The 17,796-nt window shown below is 63.2% G+C and overlaps 1 protein-coding gene across 1 annotated transcript; it reads left to right on the forward strand.

Moving 5' to 3' along the window:
* Positions 1–1,604: 1,604 nt before the first annotated feature.
* Positions 1,605–17,499, forward strand: HCN2 (hyperpolarization activated cyclic nucleotide gated potassium and sodium channel 2). The gene is made up of 8 exons (XM_064174973.1): positions 1,605–2,098; positions 8,401–8,824; positions 11,261–11,422; positions 13,098–13,316; positions 13,526–13,672; positions 14,275–14,515; positions 14,653–14,817; positions 15,549–17,499. The coding sequence occupies exons 1-8, from the start codon at positions 1,605–1,607 to the stop codon at positions 16,487–16,489; spliced, it is 2,793 nt and encodes a 930-aa protein (XP_064031043.1). The 3' UTR covers positions 16,490–17,499.
* The last annotated feature ends 297 nt before the right edge of the window (positions 17,500–17,796 follow it).

Here is a 17,796-nt window from a genome sequence, read left to right on the forward strand (position 1 = left end):
GGCCAGCACTGCACTCAGGGTGCTCTGCAGAAATGGGCTGTGGCAGGCAGCCGTGCCAGGCTAAGGGCTGACCTGGGCGTGTGCCTGCTGCCAGCTGGAGGATGGTTTTTAGGGTGTCCTGCCGTGTGGGGCTCACTGTAAGGTCTGCAGTTGCCTGTTCTCCACCCTGGGCATGGAGCAGGTCTGGCTGTGGCCACAGCCAGCGTGGGAGCTGCGCATGGGCTGTGCCCAGCTGCCTGCACTGTGGACAGCAGATGGTGCCACTCACCACGACCACGCTGTCTGTGAGGCACCGTGGCCCTGGGCAAGCCTTGCCCTGCTCTGAGCCCGCAGAAGGAGAATTGTGGGAGCTGTGCCTGTGCCCAGCAGGAGGATCACGTTCCTGGGGCAGAGGGCAGCAAGTGTTGGTTCTTCTGACCTCTTCCCGGTGTCTGAAGCATTGGGACCTGCCTGTGCCTGGTGTAGCTGCCCCAGTGCTGTCCAGCTGCAGTCACTGGCTCATGTTATTGCTGGAGCATGCAGGAGCTGCCCTGCTCTGGGGGTGTCAGTCCCAGGTCTCCATCCCTGAGCCCACCCTGGGTTCCTTCCACAGCTGGCTCAATGTGTGGGGCTCAGCTCTGGGGCAGAAGGAGTGGGACAGGTCTGGGCAGATGGGTAAGGGGTCTCTGTAAATGCATCTTCCCCATCTGGACAAACTCCCTGTGCCTGGAGGGGCTGTAGGGTCCATTTCTGTCTCTGGAGTGGGTTCAGACCACCTGAGCCACACAGGCAGCAGGACCTGGGGGCAGGGACAGAGGGAGGCAGCGAAGCTGGTGAAGGGGCTGGAGAACAGGGCTGGGGAGGAGCAGCTGAGGGCCCTGAGGTTGCTTAGTCTGGAGAAGAGGAGGCTGAGGAAGATCTCATTGCTCTCTACAGCTCCCTGAGAGGAGGCTGCAGTGAGGTGGGGGCTGGTCTGCTATCCCTAGGAGCAGGTGGTAGGAGGAGAGGGAATGGGCTGAAATTGTGCCGGGGGAGGGTTAGGTTGGAGCTGAGCAAAGATTTCTTTGCTGCGAGAGTGGTCAGGGCTTGGCAGAGGCTGCCCAGGGCGGCGGTGCAGTGCCCATGCGTTCCGACGAGACAACTGCCCGCAAAGAGGATTTATCTCCTGCCCCCCGGAGCCTCTCCAGGCTCTCCGCTGCCCAATCGTCCTCGTCGGGAAAAACTCTCCTCTCTCTTCAAACCGAATCTCCCCGGGACAACCTGCGCCGTTCCCCTTCGGTTTCTGCCGGTCATTCCCGGTACGGAGGGACCCTCGCAGCCTTCTTGCGGCCAGCCCCGAAATCCCAGCGCACGGCGAGCAGCGACCGGCTCGGCCCCGCACCGGGAGCTGCGCTGCGGCGGGTAGCGGCCGGCGGTAGCGGCTGTCCAGCGGCGGCGGTCGGCAGCACGTGTCGGTGTCCGGTACCGAGCCGTACCGGCTGAGGGAGCTGCGGAGACGCGCGGCTCCCGGCTCGTCCCAGCCGCCCGCCCTCGGCCCGTCCTCCCGGCCCGCCCCGGCCCGCCCCCGCCTCGGCGGCCCGCGACCCTCGGCCGCCGGTGGCTTCGGCAGCGGCGGCGGCGGCAGGATGCGGGCGGGCCGCGGTGCGGCGGCCGGGGAGGCGGCGGCGGCGGCCGAAGAGGAGGCTGCCGAAGCGGCCAAGCGCGGCGGGGCGGCGGCGGCGGCGGCAGCGGCAGCGGCTGCGGCGGGGAGGGTGCGGAGCCGCGGCGGGAAGGGGTCCCCGAATGGCGAGTGCCGGCGCGGGGATCCGCCGCGCAGCCCCGGCCCGGAGCCGCCCCGGGAGCCCAAGGTCTCCTTCTCCTGCGGCGGTGGCGGCGGCGGCGGCGGCTCCGCATCCCCCGGCGGGGCCAAGGCGGCCGAGGAGGGCGCGGGCGAGGATGCGGGAGAGGAGGCCCGCGGGAGCCAGGCCAGCTTCATGCAGCGGCAGTTCGGGGCCATGCTCCAGCCCGGCGTGAACAAGTTCTCGCTGCGGATGTTCGGCTCGCAGAAGGCGGTGGAACGGGAGCAGGAGCGCGTCAAGTCGGCGGGGGCCTGGATCATCCACCCCTACAGCGACTTCAGGTGCGGCCCGGCCGGGCGGGGGGCAGAGGGGGCGAACACCGGGCCGGAGCATCCCGCAGGGATCAGCACCGGGCCGGGCCGGAGCATCCCACGGGGATCAGCACCGGTCCGGTCCGGAGCATCCGGAGCCGGTGATGACAGTCGGCAATGGTGGCCGGGAGGGAAAACGGAGCACAGGGCTGGCCCCGTCGGCGGAGAAAGGAGAGGCCGAGCCGTGCCGAGCCGTGCCCTGGGAGAGGGCACCTTGAGCTGTGCTGGAGGTGGCAGCGCGGATGCTGCTGCGTGCAGGGAGGGGCCGCGGATGGGCATCCCCGTCCCCGGCATCAGCGGCCGAGCCGAGCGTGCCAGGAGCCCTGTGCTCTGCCACCGGTGTCCGGCCAAGGGCATCCCCTCGTCCTTCCTGGGCCCTCCAGCGGCTGGGCCCAGGAGGGTCCCTCTGGAGCCCCACCGGGCTTTGGCTTCCCCCAGACCGCCCTGGGGGAGGTTGTCCCCCTCCCCTGGCGGGGCCGAGGGACTCGCTGCTCTCCCCACTGCCAAGCGGCGCTGTGCAAAGGCTCCCCCTGCCCCAGGAGGCTTCATCCTGCCCCTCAGGTTCAGCGGTGCTGAGGAAGGAATCATCTCTCCAAGAGCACCTCTGTCCCCAGGCTCCAGCCTCTGTGGCTTCCAGCCGAGGAGTGGCAAACCTGGGAGGAGGATTCTGCAGCCCTGTCCCCTTTCAGAAGCCCCTGAGCCTTGGGTGAGCTCAGAGGTGCCAAATGCTTCCCAGGGCACTGCTGGCATGCAGTTATGGCTCACCTGCCTGAGGCACCCTGTGGGATTGGGTGGCTGAGACCCTGCTGGCATCGCTGATGACAGCCACTCAGGGCCTCTGTCCAGTGACCTCAGAGAGGTCTTTGGCCAGGGTCTGAGGGGTATGAAGAGCCCCAAGTTGTGCTGGTGTGCATTTTGGGGAGACTCGGGGGAGGGTTTGCTGGGTGCTGGTCTGGGAGATGCTACTTAGCTAGAGCCTGGGAGCTGTTCATTGTTGGCAATGGTGGGTGCTCACTAGTGCGAGGCTGCCCCTGGCAGGAGGAGGTGCCTATGGGTGGTGTGCTCTGCTCTGGCTGGGCAGGCTTAGACCAGCACCTGCCCCTCTTGCCCTGCCCTTGTGTGCTGCTCCTGGGCTGATCCAGCATCTTCCCGAGGAGCAACTGGAGGGCTTCAACCTGCTCTCAGGGCTTACCTTCCTCAGGGGGGCTCCACGCCCTTGTGGCAGACATTCCCGTTGGGAACCTGCTGTGGGTATCCCCTGGAGCCCTCTCTTTGGCTTGCTGCCTGGGGATCAGGTTCTGCTGCAGAAACAGGGTGAAGGCCACTGCCAGCCCCACGGTGGAGGAAGCTCTGCTGTCCCTGTCATGACTGGGCAGGTTGGAGGGGACTCTGCTCCTCTGCGCTGCTCCGTGGCACCCTCAGCAGCTGTGAGCTGTTGGGAAAGGCTGGAAGTGGGGTGATGGCCTGGCTCTACCATCCCCCCCCGTCTCTGAGCCATCTGGTCCCGTTGGCAAAGCTGTGGCACTGCCAAGAGCAGGCTCTCCCTGTGGTGAACCTATGGTGGGACTGGGGCCTTGAGGTCTTCCCTGGCGCGGAGCAGCTTCGCTCCCCGTGCTTGCAGCAGGCTGCAAGGTGCTGAGGTGACCTTGGGGGGGTCACCCTGGCCAGCCCTTGCCCCACGTTGTTGGCTCCATCCCTCCCGGAGTCGCTCTCAAGTCTTGAAACCCGTTGGGGAAGAGCCTCTCTGCCTGTGCTGTGCTGCTGTGAGTGGCGTAGGAGAGTTCCCTGCCCAGCGGGGAGGAGCTGCGCGCAGAGCTTCAGCATCGTCTGGTCCACGAACGTGCACACAAACAGGATCAGCTCCACGCAGGGCTGAGAGCCCCCACGGTCAGCAGCCCTCTCCATCTGTGCACGCTTAGGACATGTGTCCACCCATTCCACCCTCTCTTGCCTTAAAAAAACAGTGATAAACCCAACCCAGTGCAGTCTTTATCTCGTGATGATAATGGAGCCTGAGCCTTGCAAGCCTCCCTTCCCTAGCTGAAGCTGCAATCATTGCCCATCTGCATAGCTGAAGATGCAATCATTGCCCATCTGCATATCTGACATCACTTCGTTACCGACAGCATTGAGAGATCCTCTCTCCTGGTGGACACAGCCCTGCCACCACCCGTGCAGAAGCTCAGGGGCAGACCTGCTCCAGGCATGAAAGTTGCTGTGTCCCCAGTTCGGTGCTTGGATGGTGAGGAAGCAGCTGGGGTGGTTGGGTTGAGATCTCAAGCTGCAGATCTGGGAATGGAGACCTTGTGGTTTGTGCACTGGGGTGGATGGTGTTGAGCAGAGCCACCTCTTGTGCTCTGTTCTCTTCTCTCTCTCTTGGGGGCTTCTTTATTGATGAGAGGGGGAAAAAACACCCCAAAACCCAGCCAGCCTGGCCTGTTGTTTCTGGTGGTGCTCCTGCACCTCCAGGAGTAGGTTCAGACTGGACCTGAGGAGGAAGTTCATCACCATGAGAGTGGTGAGAGGCTGGAATGGGTTGCCCAGGGAGGTGGTTGAGGCTCCATGCCTGGAGGTGTTTAAGGCCAGGCTGGCTGAGGCTGTGTGCATCCTGCTCTAGGGTAGGATGTCCCTGGGCATGGCAGGGGGTTTGGCACTGCCTGATCCTTGTGGTCCCTTCCAACCCTGACTGAGTCTATGATTCTGTGAGTGGGGTTGGGAGCTGCAGGAGTCACATCCAGTCCTCCTTTTGCATGTTGCTGATCTGACTCCCATCTTTACGCCCAGGGAGCCAGGCAGAGACATACATAAGGGCAGGAAGCTCTGTGAGGCCCTGAAGACAGAGATGTGGGGTGCCAGGGATGAGGAGGTGGCCAGTGGCATTCCCACAGGCATGGGTGCTCCAGCTCCATGGTTGTTCCCTTCCCCTGCTCGGTGGTGAGAGGCTTGTGTGAGAGAGGAGGCTCCATCCCCAGTGCTTTCCTGGATGCATCAGGAATGCAGAGAGCTGCATGCAGGCAGTGATTCGGTGCTGTTGCCCATCTCCCCGTGAGCATCCTGAGGCCACCTGCCACAGCTGTGCCAGCATCCACTGTCTCCAGCACAGCACTCACTGCCTCCACAAGGCACAGGGCAGGGCCGAGCTGCTGTTCTGCAGTGAATTTCTGCTGTTAGAGCTTGTCCTGCACCTGAACTGGGGAGAAGCTGCATCCAGAGCACATGTCCTTGGAGCTGCTGGGCTGGAGCCATCCTCTCTGGGGCTTGAAGTGGTTTCTGGGCTTTGCTGCTGCCCGGTTGGTGCCAGCAATCTGCTGTTGCCACCAGTGGGGCTTGCTAAGTGGAGGGTCTGGGCTGGCTGTTTGCTGTGGCTCCTGATGTGTGTGCTGGTGCTGTGCACTGGGGCTGGTTCCAGTGTGACTGGTGCCTCTGGGGAGGGTGCTGAGGAGCTCATCTGCCCCTCTGCAGTGCCAGTGTTGGGCATTCGCACCTGGGGCAGCTGGAAGCCGCTGCTGGGCCAGCGAGGAGAAGGGCTGCAACCATTTGGGGGAAGTTTTGGTTCCCTGAGCAGTTTTCATCCCCACTTCCCCTTCCCACCTCCAGCACCCTCTGGGGTAAAGGCTTTTCCAGGGGAGAGCAGCACCAGGTCATCATCAGGGCTGGCTGCACTGGGACATGGGGGATGGAGAACGTGTTGGGCACCACACCCAGCTGGTGGCTCAGCTTGGGCAAACTTTTGATGTTGGCATCTTAACCCACTTCCAAGAGTGACCTCGTTTTTAGAACGTGTTTGATGCAAGTTTGTGAGGTGTTGGTCCCACCCTGGTCCCACGCTGATCCCACACCCACCCCACATCAGCTGGATTGTCCCCAGCAGCTCCTCTGGAGCTCTGTGTGTTGGTGATGGAGCTGAGTGGAGGCATCCCTGATGTCCTGCGGCCATGCCCCCGTGGACAGCTGGGGGAGGGTTTCTCCTGGCCACCTCCCAGGCCGCCTCAGCAGGCGGATGAGGAGGTCCTGCTGGGGCTGTCCTGCACCGCTCCAGTCTCAGGGTCTCTGCTGGGGTTTTGGAGGTGCTGGGGAGGTGGCAGCTCTGAGGAGGAGCATGCTCCTCGGCTCAGGAGGAAGAAGCATGGGCAGAGTCCCTGGGATTTGGTGTCAGGGCTTGGCCCCAACATGGGCTCCTGCAGGGTGGCACTGCCGTGCCATGCTCTGGAGCAGGAAGGCAGCAGCCTCCGCTCGCAGAGGCTTTTGGCATCTTCCGTCACCATCACTGTCATTCAACTGGGTCAGAAGCTAGGGAGGGGGGTGCCAAGGAGCCTAATTAATTTGTTTTCAGATATTTTTAGTAGCCTGGATTGAATCTTTTTTTCCTGTGCACTCACTGCCCTCCGAGGAAGAGAGCATCACACCCGGGCCCCCGAAGAGATCGCACAGAGCCAGTCCTGTGTGCTGGGGGGAGATCAGGAGCAGTTTATCTTCCTCAGCAGGCCGAATTCAGCCTTGCCTCAGCCAGATTGCGGAGGGATTTGAGCCAGGGCAGAGTCGTGCCCAGCTGGCACAGTTATTTAAGCTTTGTTCTTCTCAGCCTCACGGAGTGAATGCCCCCACGGGATGCGCTGTGCAGCAGGGTCAGTTTGCCGTGAGAGCTGCTGAGGTGGGGAGGGGGTGTGCAGGACAGATCCTGCCCAGTGCTGCCACCGTGGGCTGCCCCAGCCCCATCATGATGCTGGCACTGCTGAGCAAGGTCGTGCCAGTGGCTGGAGCCTGAAGGTTCCATCAGGGTCCAAGTGGAGGAGGTCGCGGTCTGGAACTGCTTGGTAGTGGTGGTGATGGTCAGAGCTTGCCCACGGGGTGTGGGGAGAGCACAGCCTGGCTGGCAGCTGAGGAGGGTACCCTGGAGACTGCCCTGGGTGTGAAGTCATCGTTGTGCAGCAGTGACATCACTCACGGTTGCCATGGCAACACCTCACATGGGGAAGGTGTCATTGGAGAAAGGTCAGGAGCTGAGATGCTTTGCTCCTTCTGGTCCTGCGCTAATGGGGAGGGGGATGGCTCTGCCTCCTCTCTTGTTCCTGCATGCTGAGGGTCTCTCACTCATTCCTCCCAGGTCCTGGCAGTGTGGCCAGGGCCCATCAGGGCCACAGCAGCTCCTGGAGGCTCCTGCCTGGGGCAAGAAGCATGACAGGATGGGCTGAGCAGAGCCACATGGGCAAGGGTCCCATGTGTGGCACCAAGGAGCATCCTTCCCTCCTGCCCCCCACCCAGGCCAGTGCCAGGGCGAGAGGCAGGAGGGGAGCGAGGGGCTGGGGTCTGCTCTGCATGGTCCTGCTGGGATGGGGCTGCTGTGACCTTGCAGATGCCTGGAAAGGTCATTGGTGGCCCAGGAGATGGGGACAAGGGAAAAGGAGAGAAGGACGGGGGTGAAGCAGGGCAGGGTGGAGGCTGGAAGGAGCCGTGCAGCCCTGGCAGAGGCAGAGGAGGCTGCTCACCCCCTCTGCTGTCTGACCAGGCTGCAGCGATGCCGGCTCCAGCTGCAGCCCTACGTGATCTGCTGCGCCGGCAGCTGCGCCGGCTCCTTCGCCGCGGCCACGCCGCTGGGCTCCCCCGGCACAGCCTGCACCCCCCGAAACTGGCACCACAGCATGCTCCGGGGGGGGCAGGTGTGCCAGGGTGGGATGGCCTTGTCTCTTCCCAGCAATTCTGTCCCCGGATTTCAGGTCCCTCCTCAGGGAGTGGGGAAGGGGAGGGGGCTGCTTCTGTCCAGGGCTCTCCTGTCCTGTGACCTTGGTTGTGGAGAGGGCAGTGGCCCTGCTGCGGCCAGCGGGTTGGGGATAAGAGTGGTCCCCAGCCCATGGGCTGCCCCAGTGTGGCTCAGTGTGTGGGAGTCTCCTCACTGATGCCCGTGACATCAGTCTCCCCTCACTCGAGGCTGGGTTTGGGTGCTCTAGGCAGACCTCTGGCTGAAAATGCACAGGAGGAGGAAGCCCTGCAGCAGGCACCCCCCAGCCTCACCCTGCGTGCCCCCTCTGCCATTTATGCACCTCCACCTCAAGCACAGACTGCACTGGCCTGTGGGATCAGCCCCGGGGGCAGTTCTGAGGGGTGGGAAAGCACCTGGGGAGGGGAAAAAAATGAGTCTGGGGCTGAGATGGCATCAGGGTGACAGCATACAAATAGCATTGGTCCCTTAGGGCTGGGCACAGCGGCAGGAGCCCTCGGTGCAGGGGTGGCCACAGGGCACTGGCGCTACCTTCTCCCATCCTCTCGCTCCCCAGGTTTTACTGGGACTTCACAATGCTGCTCTTCATGGTGGGCAACCTCATCATCATCCCCGTGGGCATCACCTTCTTCAAGGAGGAGACCACAGCTCCCTGGATCGTGTTCAATGTGGTCTCTGACACCTTCTTCCTGATGGATCTGGTGCTCAACTTCCGGACGGGGATCGTCATCGAGGACAACACCGAAATCATCCTGGACCCCGAGAAGATCAAGAAGAAGTACCTCAAGACCTGGTTTGTGGTGGACTTTGTCTCCTCCATCCCTGTGGACTACGTCTTCCTCATTGTGGAGAAGGGCATCGACTCGGAGGTCTACAAGACCGCTCGAGCCCTGCGCATCGTTCGCTTCACCAAGATCCTCAGCCTGCTGCGGCTCCTGCGCCTCTCCCGCCTCATCCGCTACATCCACCAGTGGGAGGAGGTGAGGCCCCCGCGGGGCCCCCAGCGGGGAGTGATCAGCAGCCAGGCAGGACCCCCGTGAGGGCTGGAAGGGCTGGGGGCTGCCCGAGGAGCTGGTGGGTTGGATAGGGTCTGTGGGGCCCAGCGCGTGTGGTGTGTGCGTGGGGGGAGAGGGTCTGTGTGGCACAGCCAGGCTCAGTGCCATGGGGTGTGTGGCATGGCACCGTGCACAGCTGGGCATCCTGGCTGCAGCCACCTGCTCAGATCAATGCTTTGTGCCTCCAGACCCTTCTGGTTGCTCTGCTGGGACCTTTGGGAAGGGCTGCAGGAGCCCTTGGGGGTGGCAGGAGGACCCCAGGGCCCCCTGAGTGCGGGAGGCAGAGTGCTGCCCGGGCTTGGTGCAGCCAGGGCTGCATGGGCAGGGCGGGGATGTGCCACTGTGGTGTGCTTGGCTTTGCTGTGCAGCTCTGGGGCGTGGGTAGGGCCCTGCTGGCAGCTCTGCTGGCCAGGCTGTGCAGGGGCCGCTGGCAGCGTGGAGCTGGAGGGGTGGTGACAGTCTCTGTGTGCTCAGGCCTGGCAAGGGCATGTGTGGCTCTTGGCCAGGTGTCTGGTAACGCAACAGGGACCTGGTGACATTGGCTCTGGTGGCTTTGGGAACAGCACTGAGCCTCCCTGTGCCTCTGCCATGCAAGGACAAGGGGCAGCTCTGTAAGCCAGGGTGGGCTCAGGGGGTTCATGCGTGGCAGCCCCCAGCAGCTTACTCACCGTGTCTGGGTTTGACTCTAACCTGGCCTGACCCTGTGATGGGAGATGCCCCAGCCCTGGCTCCTTGGGGCTGGCAAGCCTGAGTGTGGCTGTCCTGGTTGGTGCCCAGCAGAGCCCCAGGAACCTCTCCACATTGCTGATACCTGCCCCTGGTTCCTCAGGTGCAGGGAGCAGCTGCAGCCCCACTCGATCTGCCAACACCTCCATGCCCACCGCTCTCCCTGCCCTGTGCCCTTCTCCCTCCCCTTCCTCTGGGGCCAGAGCCTCCTGCAAACCCCCTGATGCCAAACCACATCTGTCCCCTGCATCCTCCCCCTGCCAGGGCTCCTCTCAGCACCCTTTTCACTTTCAGCTGGGACTGATCAGGGAGAGCCCCGGGGAGGAGTTAAGCCCCGGGACGAGTTAAAGCTGTGCAGATTATCCTGGTAATCACATCCGCTTACAGGGCCCGCGGGGGGGAGCACAGCCCCAGCCCTGATCCCGCCGGGACCTCTCCTGCTCGCAGAGGCTCCGCGGTCAGGGCTGGCAGACGCTGCCAGGGCATCTTGGTTGTGTGTGGGTAACAGCTCCCTGGTTTTGGTCCTGCCAGCCTTGGTGGTGCCTAGGAGAAGGGAAAGGCCATGCCCGAGCCCAGCAGAGATGGGGTTGGAGATGTTCCTGCCCTCACCTTGGGCTGCCTCTTCCCCAGCCCTTCAGGCTTCACCTCGTTCAGATGGCACCAACTCGGCCTCATCCTGCCCACACTGTGTGCCCTGCCTGGGCCTGGGGAGGTTGTGCCCTTGCCATGCCCATGCTCTTGCCCTGCTTTTGCCATGGCTGAGCTCTGAGCTGCTTGAGGGCTGCAGCCTTGGCTCTGCAGGGGGGGAAGATTTGGAGTTTCATTGCAAAGAAGCTAATCCCTTCTTTTCTTTCTTTTTCCCTCCCTCATTTGAATCCATCTTTTCTGGACCCTAAAAATGTTAAAGTCCTTAGCCTTTGGCTCAGCTGCAACCAGGAGCAATTGTCTCTACCCCTGGATTTGCCTATGTGGGTGCTAAGTCTAGACTGGGGTAGGGACTTTGGCCAGCAGGGACTTGGCCATGGGTAGGGACACCTTACCCTAGAGCAGGCTGCCCACAGCCTCATCCAGCCTGACCTTAAACAGCTCCAGCCATGGGGCTCAACCACCTCCCTGGGCAACCCATTCCAGGCTCTCACCACTCTCATGGTGATGAACTTCCTCCTCAGGTCCAGTCTGACTCCCCCCAGCTCCAGCTTTGCTCCATTCCCCCCAGTCCTGTCTCTCCCTGATAGCCTAAAAAGTCCCTCCCCAGCTTTTTTGCAGGCCCCTTCAGATCCTGGAAGGTCACTTCAGAGCCTCTTTCCCAAAAGCTGCCCCATGGCTTATGCCAGCCGCCTGCCCTCTGTGCCCCGGGGGCTGCCCTTGTCCCTCCTTGGTGCCCAGAGCATTTGGCTGTCCCCGAGCATCCTCCAGCGCTGCCTCATCCCCGTCAGCGCTCGCAGCCATTAGCGCGTCCCGGGGCGGCAGCCTGGCGGCATCCCGAGGGCTATAAATAGGTGGGAGGGCTGGGGCCGGGCCGGCTGCCAGTGCCTCTTCTGGCCGAGGCTGGGGGGGGGTCAGTGCCCCGAGCAGGTCTGGGCACGGGAGGATGGTCCCCACGCTCACCCTCTGCCCCGACCTCCCCACCGGCAGATTTTCCACATGACCTACGACCTGGCCAGCGCCGTGATGAGGATCATCAACCTCATCGGCATGATGCTGCTGCTGTGCCACTGGGACGGCTGCCTGCAGTTCCTGGTGCCCATGCTGCAGGACTTCCCGCAGAACTGCTGGGTCTCCATCAACGGCATGGTGGTGAGTGCCAGCCCCAGCCCCCCCGGGCCCCTCTCCACCCGCCCCAGGAGATGCCATCCCTGTGCCAGCTGCTGCTGCAGACGTGCTCCCTGGTGAGCTCTCGCTGGACCCCCGGGACAGGGCATCGATCCTGGCAGGCAGAAGATGCTGATGTGGCTCCTCTGCCCCGGCCCCTGCCGCCTGCTCCTGCTCATTAGCAGCAAAGCTGTGATTAATAAATAATGGGCCACGTTTCTAATTGCTCCCTCTCAGCCCTGCAGCCCACTCCAAATGGCTTTTGTCCCTCCATCCTTCTCCTCCCTTTCTGCCTCTCCATCTCCGCTCCATTCCCCCTGCCCAGCTTCCTCCCCCTGCCCTCCCTGTCCTGTGCTTCTCCTCCCCAAGGTCACCTGGGGTTTGTGTGAGGCTTCCTGCTCCAGCTGCCTCCAGCCTGTCACTGCCTGCAGCTGTGCTCTGTCCCAGCCATGGCCATGGGGACTGAGTGTGAGTGCTGCAAGCAGCTTTAAGGGCAGCAAAGCTGGTGAAGGGTCTGGAGAACAGGGCTGAGGAGAAGCAGCTGAGGGAGCTGGAGGTGATTAGTGTGGAGAAGAGGAGGCTGAGGGAGACCTCATTGCTCTCTACAGCTCACTGAGAGGAGGCTGGAGCTGGGTGGGGATTGGTTTCTCCTCCCCAGGATCAAGTGATAGAAGGAGAGGAAATGGCCTGAAATTGTGCCAGGGGAGGCTCAGGTTGGTGATGAGGAAAAATTTATTTGCTGCAAGAGTGGTCAGGGATTGGCAGAGGCTGCCCAGGGAGGTGGTGGAGTGCCCATCCCTGGAGGTGTTCAAGAAAGGTGTGGCCATGGCACTTGGGAACAGGGTTTGGTGGCCATGGTGTGCACACAGAGAGACACAGACACACAGAGAGACGGAGAGACAGGCACACGGAGGGACACAAATACAGGCACACAGACACAGGTACAGGCACACAGAGAGACACACAGACCCAGGCACACACACAGAGGCACACAGAGAGACAGATACAGGCACACAGAGAGAGACACAGAGGCACAGACACAGGCACAGGCACATACAGACACAGAGACATGGGCACACAGACACAGGCACACAGAGAGACACAGCTACAGAGGCACAGACACAGCAGTACAGACACAGGCACACAGACACAGGCACAGGCACACAGACACAGGCACAGAGACACAGGCACAGAGACACAGGCACACAGGCACAGGCACACAGGCACAGGCACACAGACACAGGCACACAGACACAGGCACACAGACACAGAGGCACAGGCACACAGAGACAGGCACACAGGCACAGGCACACAGACACAGGCACACAGGCACAGGCACACAGGCACACAGACACAGGCACACAGACACAGAGGCACAGGCACACAGAGACAGGCACAGGCACAGAGGCACAGGCACACAGAGACAGACACAGAGACACAGACACAGAGACACAGGCACACAGAGACAGACACAGGCACACAGAGACAGACACAGGCACACAGAGACAGACACAGAGACACAGACACAGAGACACAGGCACACAGAGACAGCCACAGGCACACAGAGACAGACACACAGGCACACAGAGACAGCCACAGGCACACAGAGCAGTGTGCTGCAGCCGTGCAGCAGGCAGGCTGAGTGCTGCTGTCACTGCAGAACGACTCCTGGAGCGAGCTCTACTCCTTCGCCCTCTTCAAGTCCATGAGCCACATGCTGTGCATCGGCTACGGGAAGCAGGCCCCCGAGAGCATGACGGACATCTGGCTGACCATGCTCAGCATGATCGTGGGGGCCACCTGCTACGCCATGTTCATCGGCCACGCCACCGCCCTCATCCAGTCGCTGGACTCCTCCCGGCGCCAGTACCAGGAGAAGGTAGGACTGGGCTGGAAGGGGTCTGTGGCTCCCTGCTGTGCCATCCCCTCCTGAAGCCACAGCGGTGCCCGTGGGTGGCGGGGACAGGGTGGTGGGGACAGGGTGGTGGAGCAGGACCTGCTCATCAGGAGGTGCCTGGGAGCCACGCCGTGGAGAGGGAGCATGGCTGGGGGTGTGCAGCTGGGCGCTGACCCTGTCTGTCCCCGCAGTACAAGCAGGTGGAGCAGTACATGTCCTTCCACAAGCTGCCCGCCGACTTCCGCCAGAAGATCCACGACTACTACGAGCACCGCTACCAGGGCAAGATGTTTGATGAGGACAGCATCCTGGGGGAGCTCAACGAGCCCCTCCGTGAGGTAAGAGCCCCGGGGGCTGACTAGAGGATGCCAAGGTGGTGAGCTCATCGCTGTCTACAACTACCTGAAAGGAGGCTGTAGCCAGGTGGGGGTTGTTCTCTTCATCCAGGCAGCCAACAACAGAACAAGGGGACAGAGTCTCAAGTTGTTGTGCCAGGGGAGGTCCAGGCTGGATGTGAGGAGGAAGTTGTTGGCAGGGAGAGTGATTGGCATTGGAATGGGCTGCCCAGGGAGGTGGTGGAGTTGCTGTCGCTGGAAGTGTTCAAGAAAAGCCTGGCTGGGGCACTTGGTGCCATGGTCTGGTTGGTTGGGCAGGGCTGGGTGCTAGGTTGGACTGGATGAGCTTGGAGCTCTCTTCCAACCTGCTGGAGCTACGATCCTGTGACAGGACCCTCCCTGCCACGGAGAGCCTGTGGTTGCCACCAGCTCCCGCAGCACATCTGCTTGGGACGGAGCAGCTCTTGCTCTGGCTTCGCAGCCCTGAGTCTGTGTCTTTGCACAGTCTGTGTGCTGGGGAGGGGAGGGAAGTGTGTTCCGACAGGTGAGCCCACCCCGGGGAAGCTCCACCCCCACCTCCTGGTCTCTCATCTCCTCCCCTGCAGGAAATTGTGAACTTCAACTGCCGCAAGCTGGTGGCCTCCATGCCGCTGTTTGCCAACGCGGACCCCAACTTCGTCACGGCCATGCTCACCAAGCTGAAGTTTGAGGTGTTCCAGCCGGGCGACTACATCATCCGAGAGGGGACCATCGGCAAGAAGATGTACTTCATCCAGCACGGGGTGGTCAGCATCCTCACCAAGGGCAACAAGGAGATGAAGCTCTCCGACGGCTCCTACTTCGGAGGTGAGCGCTGGCAGGGCTTGAGCCTGGGCTGCCTCCTGGGGTCTGTGAGCGTGGGTTGGGACACCCACACTGTCCCAGGGCGCTGCCCACCGCTCGCTGGTGGTGGTTTGACCTTGGCACTGCTGTTTTTCCCCCAGAGATCTGCCTGCTGACGCGGGGCCGGCGCACGGCCAGCGTCCGGGCGGACACCTACTGCCGCCTCTACTCGCTCTCGGTGGACAACTTCAACGAGGTGCTGGAGGAGTACCCCATGATGAGGAGAGCCTTCGAGACCGTGGCCATCGACCGCCTCGACCGCATCGGTAGGGTACAGGGGACTTGAGGGAGGGGGCTGAAGGGGCTGGCCTGGCCATGTGAGACCAATGGCATCCTGGGCTGGCTCAGGAGCAGTGTGGGCAGCAGGACAAGGGAGGTTCTTGTGCCCCTGTGCTCAGCACTGCTCAGGACACCCCTGGAGTGCTGTGTCCAGTTCTGGGCTCCTCCATTCAAGAGAGATTTGAGGTGCTGGAAGGTGTTGAGAAGGGCAGCAAGTCTGGGGAGGGGCCTGGGGCACAGCCCTGTGAGGAGAGGCTGAGGGAACTGGGGGTGTGCAGCCTGCAGCAGAGGAGGCTCAGGGCAGAGCTCATTTCTGTCTGCAGCTGCCTGAAGTGAGGCTGCAACCAGGTAGGACTGGGCTCTGCTCCCAGGCAAGCAGCAACAGAACAAGGGGACACAGCCTCAAGTTGTGCCAGGGGAGGTCTAGGCTGGATGTTGTTAGGAAGTTCCTGGCAGAGAGAGTGATTGGCATTGGAATGGGCTGCCCAGGGAGGTGGTGGAGTGGCCATCCCTGGAGGTATTGAAGCTAAGCCTGGCTGGGGCACTGAGTGCCATGGTCTGGTTGACTGGCTAGGACTGAGTGCTAGGTTGGGCTGGCTGAGCTTGGAGCTCTCTTCCAACCTGGTCGATTCTCTGATTCTATGAGACAGCACTGGCTGGGGTGGGAACTCCAGCACAGGTTCTCACGGTGCTCCCTGTCCTGGCCCTCACCCTACAGGGAAGAAGAACTCCATCCTGCTCCACAAAGTGCAGCACGACCTCAACTCGGGCGTCTTCAACAACCAGGAGAACGAGATCATCCAGGAGATCGTCAAGTACGACCGGGAGATGGTGCAGCAGGCGGAGCTGCAGCAGCACACGGCCATGTACAGCCCCGTCCAGCCTCAGGTCACCTCTGCCATCGCCACCCTCCAGCAAGCCGTCGCCATGAGCTTCTGCCCGCAGATGGCCAGCCCGCTGGTGGGCTCCATGGCGCTGGGCTCGCCCCGCATGATGCGCCGCCTGCAGTACGCCCAGGCCGTGCCCAGCCCCTTCGCCGTCTCCCCTGTCCTGCTGCAGCAGAGCTCCCCGCAGCAGCCGCAAGCCCCCGTGCCCCACGCCAACCCCTCGCCCTCGCAGGACCCGGTGCAGCCTGCCACCTTGTCCGCCTCCACCAGCGCCTTCGCCGCGGCCAGCCCGCCCACCCAAAGCCCCCTGGCCAGTCGGACGTTCGCCTACGGAGCCAGCCCGGGCCAGCTGGGCTCGCAGCTCTCCCTCAGCCAGCAGCAGGCCCCCGGCTCCCCCCAGCGCCTGGCTGCCCACAAGAGCACGCAGGCGCTGCACACCAGCAGCCTCAGCCAGGATTCGAGGCCCCTCTCGGCCTCGCAGCCCTCCCTGCCCCACGGGCTGGCGGCCGGCAGCACCCAGAGCCCCCCGGCCTCGGCCCGCGAGTCCTCCACCTCCATCGGCGGGGGCGCAGCCGCTGCCTCGCCGGGCCCCGGTCCCCCGGCCGGGCTGCGGGTCCAGGCGCCCTCGCGAGGGGCTGCTGCTGCCCACCCGGCGGCACCGGTGGGCTCGGTGCCCGCCCCGCCCCAGGACTCCGCGGCCGCCCGCAAGGATTCGGCGGCCAGCACGCCCGACACGGACCCGGCCAAGTCCAGGCTGTCTTCCAACTTGTGACCTCCGGCCCCGCGCCCTCCTCCCACCGCCACCCGGGGACGAGCTCACCGGAGGGGCTGCGGCACTGAGCCCCGACTCGCCCCTCTGCCCGCCCCGCATCGTCCCGACAAGGAGCACCGGGCGGGGCGCCGCCGGCCGCCAGCCCCTGGCTTCCCCTCGCCGCACGCTACAGGGTGGGGCAACTGCCGGGAGTGGGCACGGAGCCCCTGCTCCCCCTCCCCACCCCGCTCTCACCCCACCGCCATCACCACGGGGACACGACGGAGGCCGGGGTGAGCCCCCGGCTGCATCGCCTCCGACCAAAGTGTGGCTCCCATCTCCTGCTCCCCGCGGCGAAGCCCCCACCCGCCCCACCCTGCTCCCCAGCCTCGCAGGCTGCCCCATCGAAGCCACTGCTGCATCGCCCCCGCGACCAACGCTGTATATGGTATCTATGACCTGAGTACCCACCCCTGTGCGTGCCTCTGCAGGACACCCCCCCGGGGGCTTCACCCCCTGGCTGTCCCTCCTGCCCTCCCACAGCCCCAGGCAAAGAGGTGATGGTCCAGGACTGGAGGTAAGTTGTGCGTGGGGGTGGTTCTGAGGGATGGTCACCCCCTGAAGCTTGTGAGCACCCCACACCCACACTGTCGTCCCCCTCCCCCGTCCCCACCAACCTGGCCCTGCAGCTGCGAGGTGGGGGTTAAAGGTGGCCTGGCCTGACCTGCCTGTAGTCAGCAGTGGGGCAGAGGCTGGAGCCAGAGTCCTCACCCTGAGGCTGCCCCGTGGGTGGTCGGGGAAGGCACAGAGGGGGATGTGTGTGCAGGTAGCTGTGAGCGTTGAGTGTGAGTGTGAGTGTGTGTGTGTGCACGTCTGCCTCTGCCTCACACTCCAGAGCCTTCCACGCTGAATGCAGCCAGTGACTGCAGACGAGGGGCCCCACGCCAGCCCCGGGCCAGGGCCCCACTCCAGGCGTCCACCTTTCCATCCAGCCCATCCTGTGCAATAAACGTCAGCGACTGACAGAGCTACGCACGACTCCGTCTCTGCTTCTTTGCCACCGCTACCCCCGCCCCCGCCGTGGCTCCGGCTGCCGCAGCTCCTCTCACCCAGCCCTGGGAGCCTGCCACTGGGCACAGCCCCAGGCTGGGCTGCTGGAGGCAGCTTTGTCCTTTCAAGAGCTGCTTCCCTGCCAGAAAAACAAGGTGGAAAACCTCCTCTCGGCACCTTTCCCCTTGCTGGCTGCACCACATCCCTGCTCCAAGCATGGGGGAGGGCACATCTGGGAGCAGGCTGCACACTGCAGCCAGAAGGTACACAGCTCCAGC

The sequence above is a fragment of the Pogoniulus pusillus genome, chromosome 41, assembly GCF_015220805.1.
Source record: "Pogoniulus pusillus isolate bPogPus1 chromosome 41, bPogPus1.pri, whole genome shotgun sequence".
Classification (NCBI taxonomy): Eukaryota; Metazoa; Chordata; class Aves; order Piciformes; family Lybiidae; genus Pogoniulus; species Pogoniulus pusillus.

What these genes read in the sequence shown, in the direction of transcription:
- HCN2 (XM_064174973.1), top strand. Translation starts at nt 1,605, where the DNA reads ATGCGGGCGGGCCGCGGTGCGGCGGCCGGGGAGGCGGCGGCGGCGGCC. An exon ending in TCTCCATCAACGGCATGGTG is followed by an intron (nt 11,423 to 13,097) that starts GTGAGTGCCAGC and finishes CTGTCACTGCAG; the next exon opens with AACGACTCCTGGAGCGAGCT. An exon ending in GGCGCCAGTACCAGGAGAAG is followed by an intron (nt 13,317 to 13,525) that starts GTAGGACTGGGC and finishes CTGTCCCCGCAG; the next exon opens with TACAAGCAGGTGGAGCAGTA.